This window comes from Bos javanicus, chromosome 21 (assembly GCF_032452875.1).
Source record: "Bos javanicus breed banteng chromosome 21, ARS-OSU_banteng_1.0, whole genome shotgun sequence".
In the NCBI taxonomy this organism is placed as follows: Eukaryota; Metazoa; Chordata; class Mammalia; order Artiodactyla; family Bovidae; genus Bos; species Bos javanicus.
Genome location: NC_083888.1, coordinates 29,858,847 through 29,872,995, shown reverse-complemented (window position 1 = coordinate 29,872,995; position 14,149 = coordinate 29,858,847). Strand labels below are relative to the sequence as shown.

Here is a 14,149-nt window from a genome sequence, read left to right as displayed (position 1 = left end):
AGCGGAGGCTAGTGCAGTTGGAGCCTCGCACAGAAGGGAGTGCAGGTTGGAGGGCTATTAGACGAGATCAGGGAGGTGAGCTGGCCCCAGATCAGGAATGGCCTTATGATCAGGGCAGGAGTGAGGAGTTTATTTTAAATAAGATAAGATGTCCTAGAGCATCACAGAGGCATGTGATCTGGCTTACCTTCTGATTGCAATGGGGAGAGGAGATCCTGGGCTGAAGCACCCCAAAGATCATCCATGAATGAATGAAAACAAGACATACATAGAGAACTCTTAGCCTGTGAGAACCATAAGAGGTTTTACAGACCATTTTAAAGACAAGAAAACTGAGGCCAGAGAGGGCAAGTCACTTGCCCCAAACCACAAAGCAAGCTAGTAGCCAGGGCACAGAGACTAGAACTCGGGCTATCTGACATTCAATGACAACTCCCATAAGAGGAAGAAAAATTCCTAGGCCACCAGGGCCCACTAAAGGGAAACTCTGGGGAAGTATGATCTAATTTTGCAAACTTTCTATCAGATTACTGGTTCATCTGGGCTCTGGCCAGCTCTGGCTAAGTTGCTTCAGTCATGTCCAACTCTTTTCAACCCTATGGACTATAGCCTGCCAGGCTCCTCTGTCCATGGGATTCTCCAGGTAAGAATACTGGAGAGGGTTGCCATGCTCTCCTCCAGGGGATCTTCACAACACAGGGATCAAACCTGCATCTTCTGCATTGCAGGTGGATTCTTTACCACTGAGCCACAGGGGAAGGCCCCTGGCCCAGACTAGAACTGGGTAATTGGGTTAATTTCCTCTTTTGTGACCACTGGGGAGAGAATCCCACTTGCTTCAGATTCTCTGTCTCCCAGGTAAGGGAGGTCTGGCAGTGAATCTGCTTGTGGTCACTGATTAAGGATAGGAGACACCGGGAAGACCTGCCCTCTGGAGACTACCTCCCAGCTCCTGGCGGTATGCTGTTCCAAAGCTCCTAGGAGAGCAGGAAAGAAGGAAAGGGCTCCTCAGAGTGGGAGCTCCAGACTAAAGCCAATGGGGGACTGAGCACCATAGAGAGGGCCTTCAGCAAAACAGGAGGTCAGAATGAGGAGGAGAAGGGGGTTCTCTTAGCTTGATTAGTTCTCCCATGACCCTCACAAGAGGTTATCATCCTCCTCCTTTACAGGTAGGCAAGGTAGATCAATTAGCCCTAAGACACACAGCTGGTAAGTAACATAAAGGGGACTACGGTCTCCCCTTCTCCTGGGAACCCTCCCATCCTTAAACCCGACCACCTTCCTTGAGCCTCCTGCCCTAACACTCATTGAGTTATTACCGTGATTTTTTCTTTTTTAATTTTGCACTTTCCCCTATATGAGATCATCTCATTTACTTGTCTTTATCTCCCAGGAGAAGATATGTTCCATGTGTATTGCTGCATCCCTAGTGTTTAGCAAGGTGGATTGCATAGAAGGTATGCAATAAAAAATTCTGGAAGTACAGGAGGAGGTAGTTGCGGGAAGGCCTTTCTGAGGAGGTGACATTTGAGCCCAAGTGCTGAGAAAGAGCCAGCCATAAGAAAATCTGGCCATGGGAACATCTCGGGCACTTTGAGACCGAGAACGGAACAAAAGGGGAGAGGGGATGAGGAGTGCCCAACGCTAAAGCACAGCTAGAGAAATGCCTTTACCAAGAGAGTCCGGGGTTGGGGGACCGTTTAAGGGAGCAGGGCTGGAGGCAAAGAGACTGCCAGTCCCTGCTATTTGGTCCCGAGCAAGTCTCCCGTTGAGTATTTCGGGGCCCGCACAGGCTGAAGGTGGAGGGGTATGCTGCTTCCCGAGGCGAAACTTGTCGGAACCCTTCTCCAGTCCCGAAGGTTGAACCGCTGCGGGAGGCGCTCTGTTTCTAGCGTTGCGTCTTCACTCAGCGACCCACGCACAGCCGCAACCCTGAGCCCACGTGAATCGCAGAAGCCTTCTCCTCCGACCTAACCTCTCAGCTTCCGGCCTCCACTCTGGCTGGGGGTCCTCAGTTCTTCACGAAATCGAAGGTAAAGAAGTAGCCAATAGAAATACGGCCTGGAAGCGCTTAGGGCAGGGCGCGAGTGCAACTGACCAATCAGGGAAGCCTTCATCCCTTTAAAAATGCTGCCGCGCGGTACTGAACACCGCTAGTCGTCCCAGTTTAGCCTCTGGCTTCGGAGTGGACCTGAGCAGATCCCTGAGCTCCACCAAGGGCGATGGAGTCAGCCAGAGGCAGCTGTCGCATGGCCCGCGCCTTCGGGGCCGTGCTCCCCCTGAACTGGTTTGGAGACGCATCGTCTCGGCAGCCCTCTAACAGTTCGGTGGGCAACGGATCTGAGAGCACTCGCCCGACCTGGGGCCCCCGCAGCCTGGACGGCCTGGAGGGAGTGGCAGAGGCCGGAGCGGCGCTGGCACTGCGCGCTCTGATCGCGGGCGCCTACCTGGCCCTGTGCGCTGTGGGGCTGGTGGGCAACGTGCTGGTGCTTGTCCTGGTGCGGTCCCAGCAGCGGCGCCGGCACTCCCTGCTCAACTGCTTCCTACTCAACCTTGCAGCCACCGACCTGCAGTTCGTGCTGACACTGCCCTTCTGGGCCGTGGACATGGTGCGCGACTTCAGCTGGCCCTTCGGGAGTGCCATGTGCAAGGTGGTGCTCACGCTTACGGTGCTCAATATGTACGCTAGCGGCTTCTTCCTTAGCGCCATGAGCGTGGCGCGCTACTACGCGGTGGCGAGGGCGCTGCGCCCCCGCCGGCCGGGCACCCTGTGGGCTGTCTGCGTGTGCAGCTTGCTCTGGGCCACCGCAGTCCTGGCTACCGCACCCACCGCCCTATTCGCCACAGCGGCCAGCACCGGGGGCGAACGCTTGTGCCTGCTGCGCTTCCCCGACGGCGGTCCCGACTGGCTGGCCTTCTACCATCTGCAAAAGATCACCGTGGCCTTTGTGCTGCCGCTGGTCATGTTGGGGACCTGCTCGCTGCTGCTTCTGCGCTTCCTGCGTCGGCAGCGGGTACGCTGGTCGTCTGGAGTCAGGCACCGACGTCGCTCCCGGGTTACCCGGGCGCTGGCCTGCGTGCTGCTGGTCTTCGTGCTCTGCTGGCTGCCCAACCAAGCGCTTACGTTCTGGGGGGTGCTGATCAAGCTGAACGCGGTGCCCTGGGACCGCGCCTACTTCCTGGTGCAGGCCTACCTCTTCCCGGTGTCCATCTGCCTGGCGCACTCCAACAGCTGCCTCAACCCGCTACTCTACTGCCTGCTGCGCCGCGACTTCCGCCAGGGCCTGCAAGAGCTGTGCGGCCGGGCCAAGCACCCAGCGGACCTCCGACCCGGCTGTCCGATAGATAGCCGCGCCCCAGTACGGGGCTCTCTGATTAGGCCTGAACCTGGAGAACCACACCTCTCAGTAAGGGCCACACGCCGCCCCATCAGTACCAAGAGTGATGGGGCAGATTATGCCAGTTGGTATTGGAGTGATGATGTCAAGGAGCAGTGCCTGACTGGAGAAGCAGGCCCTTTGGCCGTGGGAATTACTTAAGCCTGGGAGTTCATCACTAACCTTCTGTGCGACCCAGGGTGAGTCTCTTTCTCCCTGGCCTCAGCATCCTTTTTCCTATGAGGAGAGGTGAGGGTTAGATGAATCCTGGGGACTCCTCTGTATCTAGCGCTTTGATCCTCCTGGCACAATCTCTGCAAACAGTGTGAGCTCCATTCATTGAGCTTTAAGGCATTTAATCAGACTCCTGGTTTATGTTTCCCTTTGTTATAAGGGAGCTGTGAGAGAGGGATGTGAGTGGTTTTTGGAAACCAGAGTGGAGGGATTTCAAGATTATGAGGTAGCCCTCGATGGCTCAAGATTTCTGAGCTTTCATCTGCAAGGCCCGCCTGCTACTTGTTCTCTCTAGATCCTGGGGGCTTGACTGACCCAAACACACTCATCTGGCAGTATGCTGTGACTGAGCATGCTAGCTGTTGCATGAAAAGTGGCTGCTCAGGAGGTCTGGAGCTATGTAGCTGGTGGGGGAGGGGGGAGCAGTGGGGGGTGAGCAGTGACCTGAGTGGCCCACATAGGACAGAACTGGGACCAGTGGGAAAGAAGTCATGGGAAGCAGATTTCCATCCCTCGTTATGGCAGGCCTTTCCCATTTTGGAGCACCTGAGCTTTATGAGGTGGTGAGCTCCCTGTTCTAGAATTCATTACAACAGAGACTGATGGAGACAGAGTTGATGCATCAGATAGGGGTGTGGAGCTGCTGGATGATTTCACCAATCTCTTTGAGCCTGGAGACCCTGTGACTGATATGGGACAGGTGGGAGTGTTTGCATGCTACAGGCCTTAACAGTCAGCATCTCTTCCCCTTGCTCTCCAAAGGCATCGCTGAAGGTAAATCAAAAAGCAACTGACTTAAATTCTTTCTCTGGTAGACAGCACTGGATCTTCATATTGATGCAGAGCTACCATAAAGCATTCTCAGCACACACCATTTGAGATTAGGTGGTCAGAGGTCAGAATTTGTGTTTGCATCCTTGCAAAGACTTGCTCATAAATTTCATGCCTGATGTTTCTGATAGAGGAAGACGATGCTTTAAAGTAGAGGAAAAAACCTATTCCCCACTGCCTGGTGTCCACGTCTGGAGCCCACACAGGATCTTGGGTCAACTCAAATGTCTGTGATTTGTCATCCAAGAGCAGTCGGAAGGGGTGGAAGGGTGAGGCCCACAGCTAACCCCTGGTGGAATGATAGGCCCTGTGCCTCATGGTGTGGGTGGTACTATGACCCCTCTAAAGGACCATAATACAGAAGAATCTGTATTCCTTGGAGTACTTGTCCACTTAAAAAGAAAATAATATTTTACAAAGTAAAGAACTGCAGTGATTCACTGGTAGCTCCAAGCCTTGATTATTTTTCTCAGTGTTATTTTAAAATTGAGTCATTTGCAGCTTATTTCTCTCTCACATGCAGAGGAATCTTTGGTGGGAGCAACAGGAGGGATAAAGAGTAACTACTGTTGTTCTCATTTGTCTTCCTGCAGCCCATCCCCCATTGTCCCTGGGACCAGCCCTAAGAACTAAAAGGGTGGGGTATGGGGTGTTCTCCCAAGAGAACATGAGAACTGTGTGGGAGCTGCAAGTGCTCTAAATCAGAAATAATAGCTTATTAAATAGAACCTGAGGCCAATGGTCATTTCCAAAATCATTCTGTTTAAAGAATATTGTAGAAAGTTACACTAATGACTCCACAAATGCCATACAGTGGACCCTAGGGCGTGGGAGGCAAAGACATTAAATCTGGAATCAGCCTGTGCAGAAGCCCTTGATCTGGCCTTGCTATGTGCCTTAAGCGAGTCACTGTGCCTGCCTCAGCCTTGGTTTCTTTATCTATAAAATGAGTGGGCTGATAATTCCCTGTGACCATTTCCAGATCAATGATTAATTTTTACCCCCTCTGTGTTCTTTTCTATCCACTCTTTACCTGCAAACTCTTTTTAGGGTCATTTCTTGCTACAACACTATTCATTTAACTCTTAGTTCCTGTGAACTGTTTCCTTTATCGAGGTCAGGGTGAATTTTACTGGCTCATGTCATGCAAATATCATGTTGACCAGAAGAGGACTCTATGGCTCGTGTGGAGGGTCTCATCAAATGCCCATATTGTAGTCTCAAACCGTGGGCCCAGCTCTGAGCCTGCACTCTTGAGGCTTCCCCTGCAACTGCCATGTGTGTGGAAGTAGGACCCAGGTGTGCCCCAGAGAGACCACCCTCCGCCAAGGGGGCGTTCAGCGCAGTCCTGACACCAGTATTGAAGGGACAGTGAGGAAGGAGGCAGGCGTGAGGGATGGGGCACTTTGGGAAGACAGTGCGAAAGGGTGAGCTAGAAGAGTGCGGCATCACTAGATGTCGAGAAGAGGGGCATTGCAGAAGTGCAGAATAAATGAGATTTTTGAAGGGAAAGAACAAAACCCCCAAACTTGTTGAGCAAGAAGAGCAATGATCCGGCATTGGTTGAGCACTTGACAATGAGGCAGGCACAGCGCTTTGTGTAGGCTTGGTCCTCAAAAAGGATTTTGAGGTATGCAGTATTATTTACCTTGTGAGGAGGAAATGAAGGCTCAGAGAAGTTAGGGAACTGCCTGAGGTCACACTGCTCGTGAGGCAGCACAGCAAACATTTCCAACAGCAGCTCCCTGACTCCAAAGCCCAAACTCTTACGTGCTTTTGGCTCATCTGCCAGCTGCCAAGAAGGAGAAGGGGGGTAAAAGTGCTCAAAGAAGCCAAATGGCAACTTGTGTCCTGGGCACGGAGGCCACAAAGGAGCCAGGTGCCTGCAGAAGAATAGGTGCTCTGAATGAGCGCGTGGAGCCTGGAGTGGCCATGGTGTCAGGTACTGCAGGGCAGGGCAGGGAGGAGGAGGGGTCATGGCCTGAATGAATTGCAAGGATACATGATGTTGTCATTATCCCAGCATATCCCAGCCCCCTCTGCGGCCTGTAGGAGAGAGGCATGAGGGGATGCTCGGACTTCCGACACCACTCCAGGTGGGTGGAAGTACAGAGCCATGGACTCTGTGCCAGGAGACAGGTGGGCAGCTGCTGAATGTCATTTTCAACTTGCAGAGGTGAGCCCCTGCCCCTTGGAGCAGCCAGACCCCAGCGCCTCAGCCTTGGCACGCTTTCTCTGCTGAATTCTTCCTTGAAGAGGACAGGACGCTTCCCTGCACCCCTCGCTTGTGTCACACAGCCTGGCCTGTTGGCGAGACCCTCCTGACCCTGGCCGCCTTTCTCTCTTCCCTTCAGGACAGAGGGGCAGCTGAGCCTTCCTTTCTCTTCCAAGTCACCTCACCCCCAGGTCCTCCCTGGAGCATTCTAAGTGTTGGAACCCCAGGCGGATGTTGCAGACCTTTTCTCAACCCCAGCACGCTCTCTGTGAAAGTTTTGGGGGCCCCCATGTCCTACTCTGTGTCCCTCCCTTGTGCGCCTTGAAACCTTCCTGTTTTGGCTCTTAGCGCTCCACTCTGCCTGCCTCCCTGCCATTCCTCTGCCCACCTCGGAGGACAAGGGCAGGCACACAGCTCTTCCTGGTCCCCTGTGCAGTGTGCTGCTCACACGAGGACAGCGAACTGGATGCTGAGTATGTTTCTATTTCTTCTTCAGCGATAAACTGTAAATATCTGTGTCTGAGTCTTCCCTTGTATTGCTTATACGGTAGGCTCTCAATAAATGTTTGGTGAATGAATGAACACTGTTGTGTAAGTCCTCACTCTCCTGTTTGCCTGTGTATGATGTGGTCTTTTGTCTCTTTCTCCTTTCCTCAATCTGAGCAGGCTTTCCAAAGCCTCCCCTGGGTTCAGGAAGACTCCTCCTAAAATCCAGGTTCCTGTGAACCGGGTCGGCTGGCCAGGCCATCTCTGGATCCACCTTCGTTCACCTATTTCATTCTCCAGACCTTCTTTATGTCATCGTCTCCATTCATTCTCACAGTATCCTTGGGAACCAGGTCACATTATTCCCATTTCATGGAAGAGCAAACTGAGGCTCCAAGTAGTGAAGTGGCATATAGCCAATGGGCAACAGAGCTGACACCATCCCAGGCCTGCCACCCTTCCTGCCTCTAATATGAGTTGTCAGACTGGAGTTAATCAAAACAAATGATATGAGTGAATGAGGAGACAGCTCATGGCTCACTGCCTTCCACAGTTGTTTTATCTTAACAGGAACTGATTAGATGTGAGGGCTGTAGATGTGGGGGTTGCAAGAGGAGGTGGCCTTGGGCTGAAGCAGAGACATCAAGACACTGTCTGAAAAATGGAGTCTGACCATTGACCTGTACAAGGCCACCCTTGGCTGAATTCTGACCTCCTGAGAAAAAATGGGAGTGACTGGATGGGGAAAGTCAGACTCTAGCAGCTGGAGGAAAGGGTGGGAGGGGAGAAGCTAGAAGGTGCAAATGTAGACAGCTCTTTCAAAGTGGCCCGTGATGGAGGCTGGAGGGTGAGAGTTCACAAAGGGCTGTGAGGGACGGCAGTGCTGGTGGGAAGGAGAGATGGTGGGGGTTGAGCATGGAGGGGAGGGGGCTGATGGGGAGTGACAGTGTGTGGGGATGAGAGGGTCCAGAGTCACTGTGGGTTGGGGTTGGTTACAGACAGCATGATGCTCAGGTTGACAACCTTATTTGAAAGCAGGTGCTGCTATGCATTGAATTGTGTCCTCCCAAAAAGTATACTGAAATCCAGCCCCAGACATCTGCGAGTATAACCTTATTTGGATATAGGGTCCTTGCAGATGTAATCAAGTTAAGATGAGGTCATCCTGGATTAGGCTTGGCCCTGAATCCAATGCCTGGTGTCCTTATAAGAAGGTCACATGAAAACAGAGAGACACACAGACAGGAGAATGGCATATACAGATGGAAACAGAGACTGGAGTGAAGCATCTACAAGCCAAGTATTGCCGGCAACTCCTTGGAAGCTGGAAGCGGCAAGAAGGATTCTTCCTTAGAGGCTTCCAAAAAAGCGTGGCCCTGCTGACACCTTGATCTCAGCCTTCTACCCTCCAGAGAACTGTGAGAGAATAAATTTCTGTTAAGTCACCTCATTTGGGGCTTTCCAGGTGGCTCAGTGGGTAAAGAATCTGCCTGCAGTGTAGGAGACACAGAAGACTCAGGTTCAATTCCTGGGTCAGGAAGATCCCCTGGAGGAGGGCATGGCAACCCAGCCCAGTGTTCTTGCCTGGAGAATCCCATGGACAGAGGAACCTGGTGGGTTACAGTCCGTAGGGTTGCAAAGAGTCAGACACAATTGAGCATGTATGCACCTCATTTGTGCTAATTTGTTATGGCAGCCCTAGGGAACTAATGCAGACATTCTGTGGGCTGAGCTTGCCTGCAGAGAGGGGCTGGGGAAGGTGGGGAGGAGTGCTCACCTTCTGGCTAAAGTCTGCAGCCCCAACTCATTCCTTCCAGCCTCCTTTTAGGCCCATGGACTCACTCCACGTGTTCTAACATGGAGCCTCAACAGAGGGCTTGGGCCCAGGGAGGCTGGCACTGAGTTGGGGGGCGGGGGGGAGACAGGCATCACAAAAGCAAAAGGGGCGCTGGTTACAGTAGAGGCAGTGGCCCTGGAGGAGAAAGCACAGGCCTTGGGGTGCTTCTGGCTGTGTGACCTCAAGCAGGTCATCTGACTTCCCTGGGCCTCAAGGCCCCCATCGATATTAAGACCATGCTCCCCACAGCACTGGCCCCTGTGTAGTCCATTCCCAATAAGCGGCAGCACTCCTTACCCTGTGTTTTCATTCTAGCCATGGGGATCAATTTCACATTCAGCAAACATTTCTGGAAGGCTGATTGTGTCAGGCTCCAGGGACAAGGATACACACACACACACACACACACACACACACAAGTAATTTATGAGACTGACAGGCTGGATTTTAAAAATAACCTCATAATCCCACTTTATGCTCTTTACACAAACACACCTAAACATAAGGGCAAAAACAGGTTGAAAGTAAAGAGGATGGAAAATGGCACACCAGATCAGATCAGATCAGATCAGTCGCTCAGTCGTGTCCGACTCTTTGCGACCCCATGAATCGCAGCACGCCAGGCCTCCCTGCCCATCACCAACTCCTGGAGTTCACTCAGACTCACGTCCATCGAGTCAGTGATGCCATCCAGCCATCTCATCCTCTGTCGTCCCCTTCTCCTCCTGCCCCCAATCCCTCCCAGCATCAGAGTCTTTTCCAACGAGTCAACTCTTCGCATGAGGTGGCCAAAGTACTGGAGTTTCAGCTTCAGCATCATTCCTTCCAAAGAAATCCCAGGGCTGATCTCCTTCAGAATGGACTGGCTGGATCTCCTTGCAGTCCAAGGGACTCTCAGGAGTCTCCTCCAACATGAAGTAGGAATCTGAGAAAATACAATGGCTGTGCTGTTCCATTGGTGTGTAGCATTGTTACCACCAGAAGGGGTCTGAAGGCATAAGTGCATTATTAGGGAGAAAGAAGATCATTATATAATGATACAAAATAACAATTCTCCAGTAAGATATTTTTTAAAGTTTAGCTTATATTCACATAACGTAACAATTGGTAGAATTTTAAGAGAGAAATGGATAAATCCATAATCATGGTGGTGGGTTTTTAACATCCCTGTCTCAGTAATTGAGAGTTCAACAGGCTAAAAACAATTAGGGTATAGAAAATTTCAACACCACAATTAACAAGCTTGATCAAATGGATAAGTATAAAACCCTGCACCTAACAGAGAATATGCATTTTTTCCAGTGTTCATGAAATACTTTTAAAAAATTGACCATGAACTAGCCATAGAACAAGTTTCAACAAAAACTCAAAAATAGACCTATAGTTTCCAACCACAGTTCAAGGAAGTTGGAAGTCAATAACAACAAAGTCAAGAAAACAAAATTCGATGTTTGAGAAAAAGTTTCTAAATAATGCAAAACCTAAATTGTAATAGAAATTAGGAAACATTCAAGACTGAATAATGAAAATATGAGTAACTAACATTCACTGTTTGCTGTCAGATGCCTTGTTGTTACCAGATCTCCATTTCCCAGATGAGAAAGATGAAGCGTGGAGTAGGTGAATAAATTGTGCTAGATTCCACTGTAGCTAACTGGCAGAGCAGAGAGTCAAAGCTGGTCTGGAGTTCAAGTTCATAAGTACATGTCAAAACCCATAGGAGGTAGCCAATGTGTTCTTAGCTGACATAACCGTGTGGCCTTCTTAGAAATGAAGCCCTTCCCCACTCCCAAGACATGGCACTCAGGTTCCACTCTGCCAGGCTGTCATTCCGTCATCAGCAGCCTATCTCTGCATCCCTCTAGAGCTTCTTTCACAGCGAGCCCTGTCTCTCACAGTATGCCTCCACACCCGGCAGTCTCACCCCTCTTTCCTTGCTTACACTGGCCCCCAACCCGGGAACCCCTCCTGACCTCAGCCTGCATCCAGCCTCAGCCCAAAGGATCCTTTCCTGTATCATTCCTACCCTCTTCAGACACTCCTCTGGGCTGTAAACTGCAGAGCTGACCCTGCCCCTTCTCTGCTTTAAACCCTTCTCTGGGTCCCTGCTGCCTGGCAGTGCACCCGGACTTCTCCACTGAAGTACCTGAAGGGCTCTGCATTCAGCTGTGAGTGAAGTGATTCCTTAAAACCTTGAGTTTTATCTTCAGAATTCATCCAGTTTGCAGTCTGCTTCATACTATATGTATGTTTATTCGACGATAAAAATAACAAGCCCATTCTCAAGTGACGGAGGCTCCTGTCTAGCACCACGGAGAACCCCAGTATGAGAAGCAGGAACTTACAAGGCGAAGCCCAGGATCTTGTGCCTGCACCGTGGGCTCTCCCCCTGGCCTTCTCTGGACCCTGCACAGGTCCACTCATGCTGTCCCCTCTGCCTGGAGGGGCCAGGCCCGTAGATGGGGCACTGGCCTGTGTCCCACGGTCCTTGCTTATTCTGTGTGGTGCTGCTCTGCTGGCCTGGCTGCCGCCCCCACCCACAACCTCTCAGCATCTGAGGCCAAATCCCCTTTCCCTTTCCTGCCCTCCCTCACCTCTCAAATCATTTTCAGCCACCTCTCTTAAAGCACTTCAGAACCACAAACACCGGCTTGGGCCTGATTGAAAATGTTTCTGGCCGCCCCCCACCCCCGCCCGGTTACGGGAGTTTGTATTGATAAAGTCATGCCATCCAACCACCATCTATTTTGGCTTCCCCTATTTCCTGGGGACGCTCATGGCACCTGCCAGAGGGCACCCCGTGTTCAGCCCCTTATGAGTACAACCCCATCCCTGGCTGAGCAGGTGCTCTTCCAAGCCAGGGACCTTGATTCTCTGATCCTCTATTTGATCTCTATTGTGTCACCCTCACAATAGCCTCTGGCCTGGAGTGGGTGCTGGAAGATTTCTTGCTGAAATGGAAATGTGTGTGGCCATGACTCTTGACCCTTCCACTTAAAGTTTCTCTGCTCTCAGCTTGCTGATTAAAATGTCAAGTAAACAGGAATCTGTAAACCTACTTTCAGTTCCCCAAGAGTGGAGTGGGCTCCATTTTAAATGTCCTTCTGTTGTAGTTAGGATGAATAATCACCTCCTAATTGACACCCTTAATGAATGAACAAAGCAAGGGTGTGGGGGAGGGACGGGGAGAGGGCGTGAGGTGGGAAGCGCCACTCCTGTAGGAATCCAATGGGGTTGGTCCCCATGGGCTATTATGTTTGGTTTCTTAGCCCTGCCCTAAGGAAGGTGGCAAACGGGGGACCTCAGTGAGACACAGATTCAGAAACCGAGGAATGTACAAGCTAGAAGCACCCTCCTCAGAGGTCCTAGCCAAACCCCTGTTTTAGAGATGAGGAAATTGAGGTCCAGAAAGAAGAAGCCACGGGTCACACAGGGAGCCCATGTCACAGCCTGGCTTTCTCAATCTGACAAGGTCCCAGGAGGAAGGCAGGCCTCTCCAACAGAGGGTGAGCAACCATTTGCCTGAGACTGGTTTCCAGCAGCTGGGACTTTCAGTGTTAAGTGCGGGTGAACCTGAATGGTGATCACCCTAACCCCCACGGGTCGTGGCTTCTCTCTCATCCCTGTCTAGATGTCTGCCAGAGAGGTTCTAGGGAAAAAATGAAGCAAAGATATCTGATGCAGTCAGTCACGTGGACCTCTCAGGACCAATACAGTTCAGCCTGGGAGTGGGGTGGGCGCAGGGGACCCAAGGTGGCTGGGACTCTAATGCTGCCCAAGCCCTGCTTGCCCTGATCATTTTGCCTGCGTCTCCAGCATGGTCAGTCTTCGACTTCTTTGCTCTGTTGTACAAAAGACACTTTAAGAGCTCTCTTGGAGCTGTTTAACTTTGATCTCTATAAACATTTCTTTTGATGAATGCCAGAATCCACATGGCAAGTATTTTGAGAGACTGTTCAGCAATGTGCTGGCATGTCTTTCTGTTGCTTTGTAGTTTGTGGGAGAGGATCTGGACGGCTCTGTCCCTAACTGTCTGTGTGACCTTGAGCAAATCCCCGTATCTTTCTGAGCCCTGATTTCCCTATACGTGGGAAATCCCTATCTCCTTGCTGAGTGGCTCTGAGAAAGGATTAGAAATTGCCTAATAGTATAATAATAATAACAATATAATTATATTATTATATAATAATTATACAATTATAATTATATAATCATATTTTTATAATTATATAAAATTATATTATATAATTATAAAATTATATAAAATAAAATTATATATTAATATATTAAAATAAAACATATACTATATAATTATATTATAATTATATAATAATATACTATAATGTATATTATAAATTAATATATTATATAATATATAATACTGATATAGGATATATAATATGTTATGTATTATATATCATATGATATGTGATATATATAATATATAATATTATAACATATAATATATATAATGCACATATAATTATATATTTATATATAATATATATTCTAATATTGTATATATAATTTATATAATATAATATATCATAACATATTATAACATATATATTATATTATTGATATATATTATATATAATATATACATATTATATATATATAATCTTATAATACAACATATTATATTATACTATATTACATATATTCTAACATTATTGATATCTATTATATAATATTATATACATATAATATATGATATATATTATATAATGTGTAATATATATTATAATAATGTATAATAATATATATATATTATATAATATATATAGATTATATTCAGTTCAGTTCAGTTTAGTTCAGTTGCTCAGTCGTGTCCAACTCTTTGCGACCCCATGAATCGCAGTACACCAGGCCTCCCTGTCCATCACCAACTCCCAGAGTTCACCCAAACCCACGTAGAGTTGGTGATGCCATCCAGCCATCTCATCCTCTGTCCCCTTCTCCTCCTGCCCCCAATCCCTCCCAGCATCAGAGTCTTTTCCAGTGAGTCAACTCTTCTCATGAGGTGGCCAAAGTATTGGAGTTTAAGCTTTAGCATCAGTCCTTCCAATGAACACCCAGGACTGATCTCCTTTAGAACGGACTGGTTGGATCTCCTTGCGATCCAAGGGACTCTCAGGAGTCTTCTCCAACACCACAGTTCAAAAGCAT

General features: G+C 49.2%; 1 protein-coding gene across 1 annotated transcript; it reads left to right on the top strand.

Moving 5' to 3' along the window:
* Window positions 1-2,094: 2,094 nt before the first annotated feature.
* Window positions 2,095-13,116, top strand: LOC133234306 (relaxin-3 receptor 1-like). The gene is made up of 2 exons (XM_061394666.1): window positions 2,095-3,577; window positions 6,617-13,116. Exon 1 carries the CDS (start codon window positions 2,223-2,225, stop codon window positions 3,537-3,539), a length of 1,317 nt encoding a protein of 438 aa, XP_061250650.1. The 5' UTR covers window positions 2,095-2,222; the 3' UTR covers window positions 3,540-3,577; window positions 6,617-13,116.
* The last annotated feature ends 1,033 nt before the right edge of the window (window positions 13,117-14,149 follow it).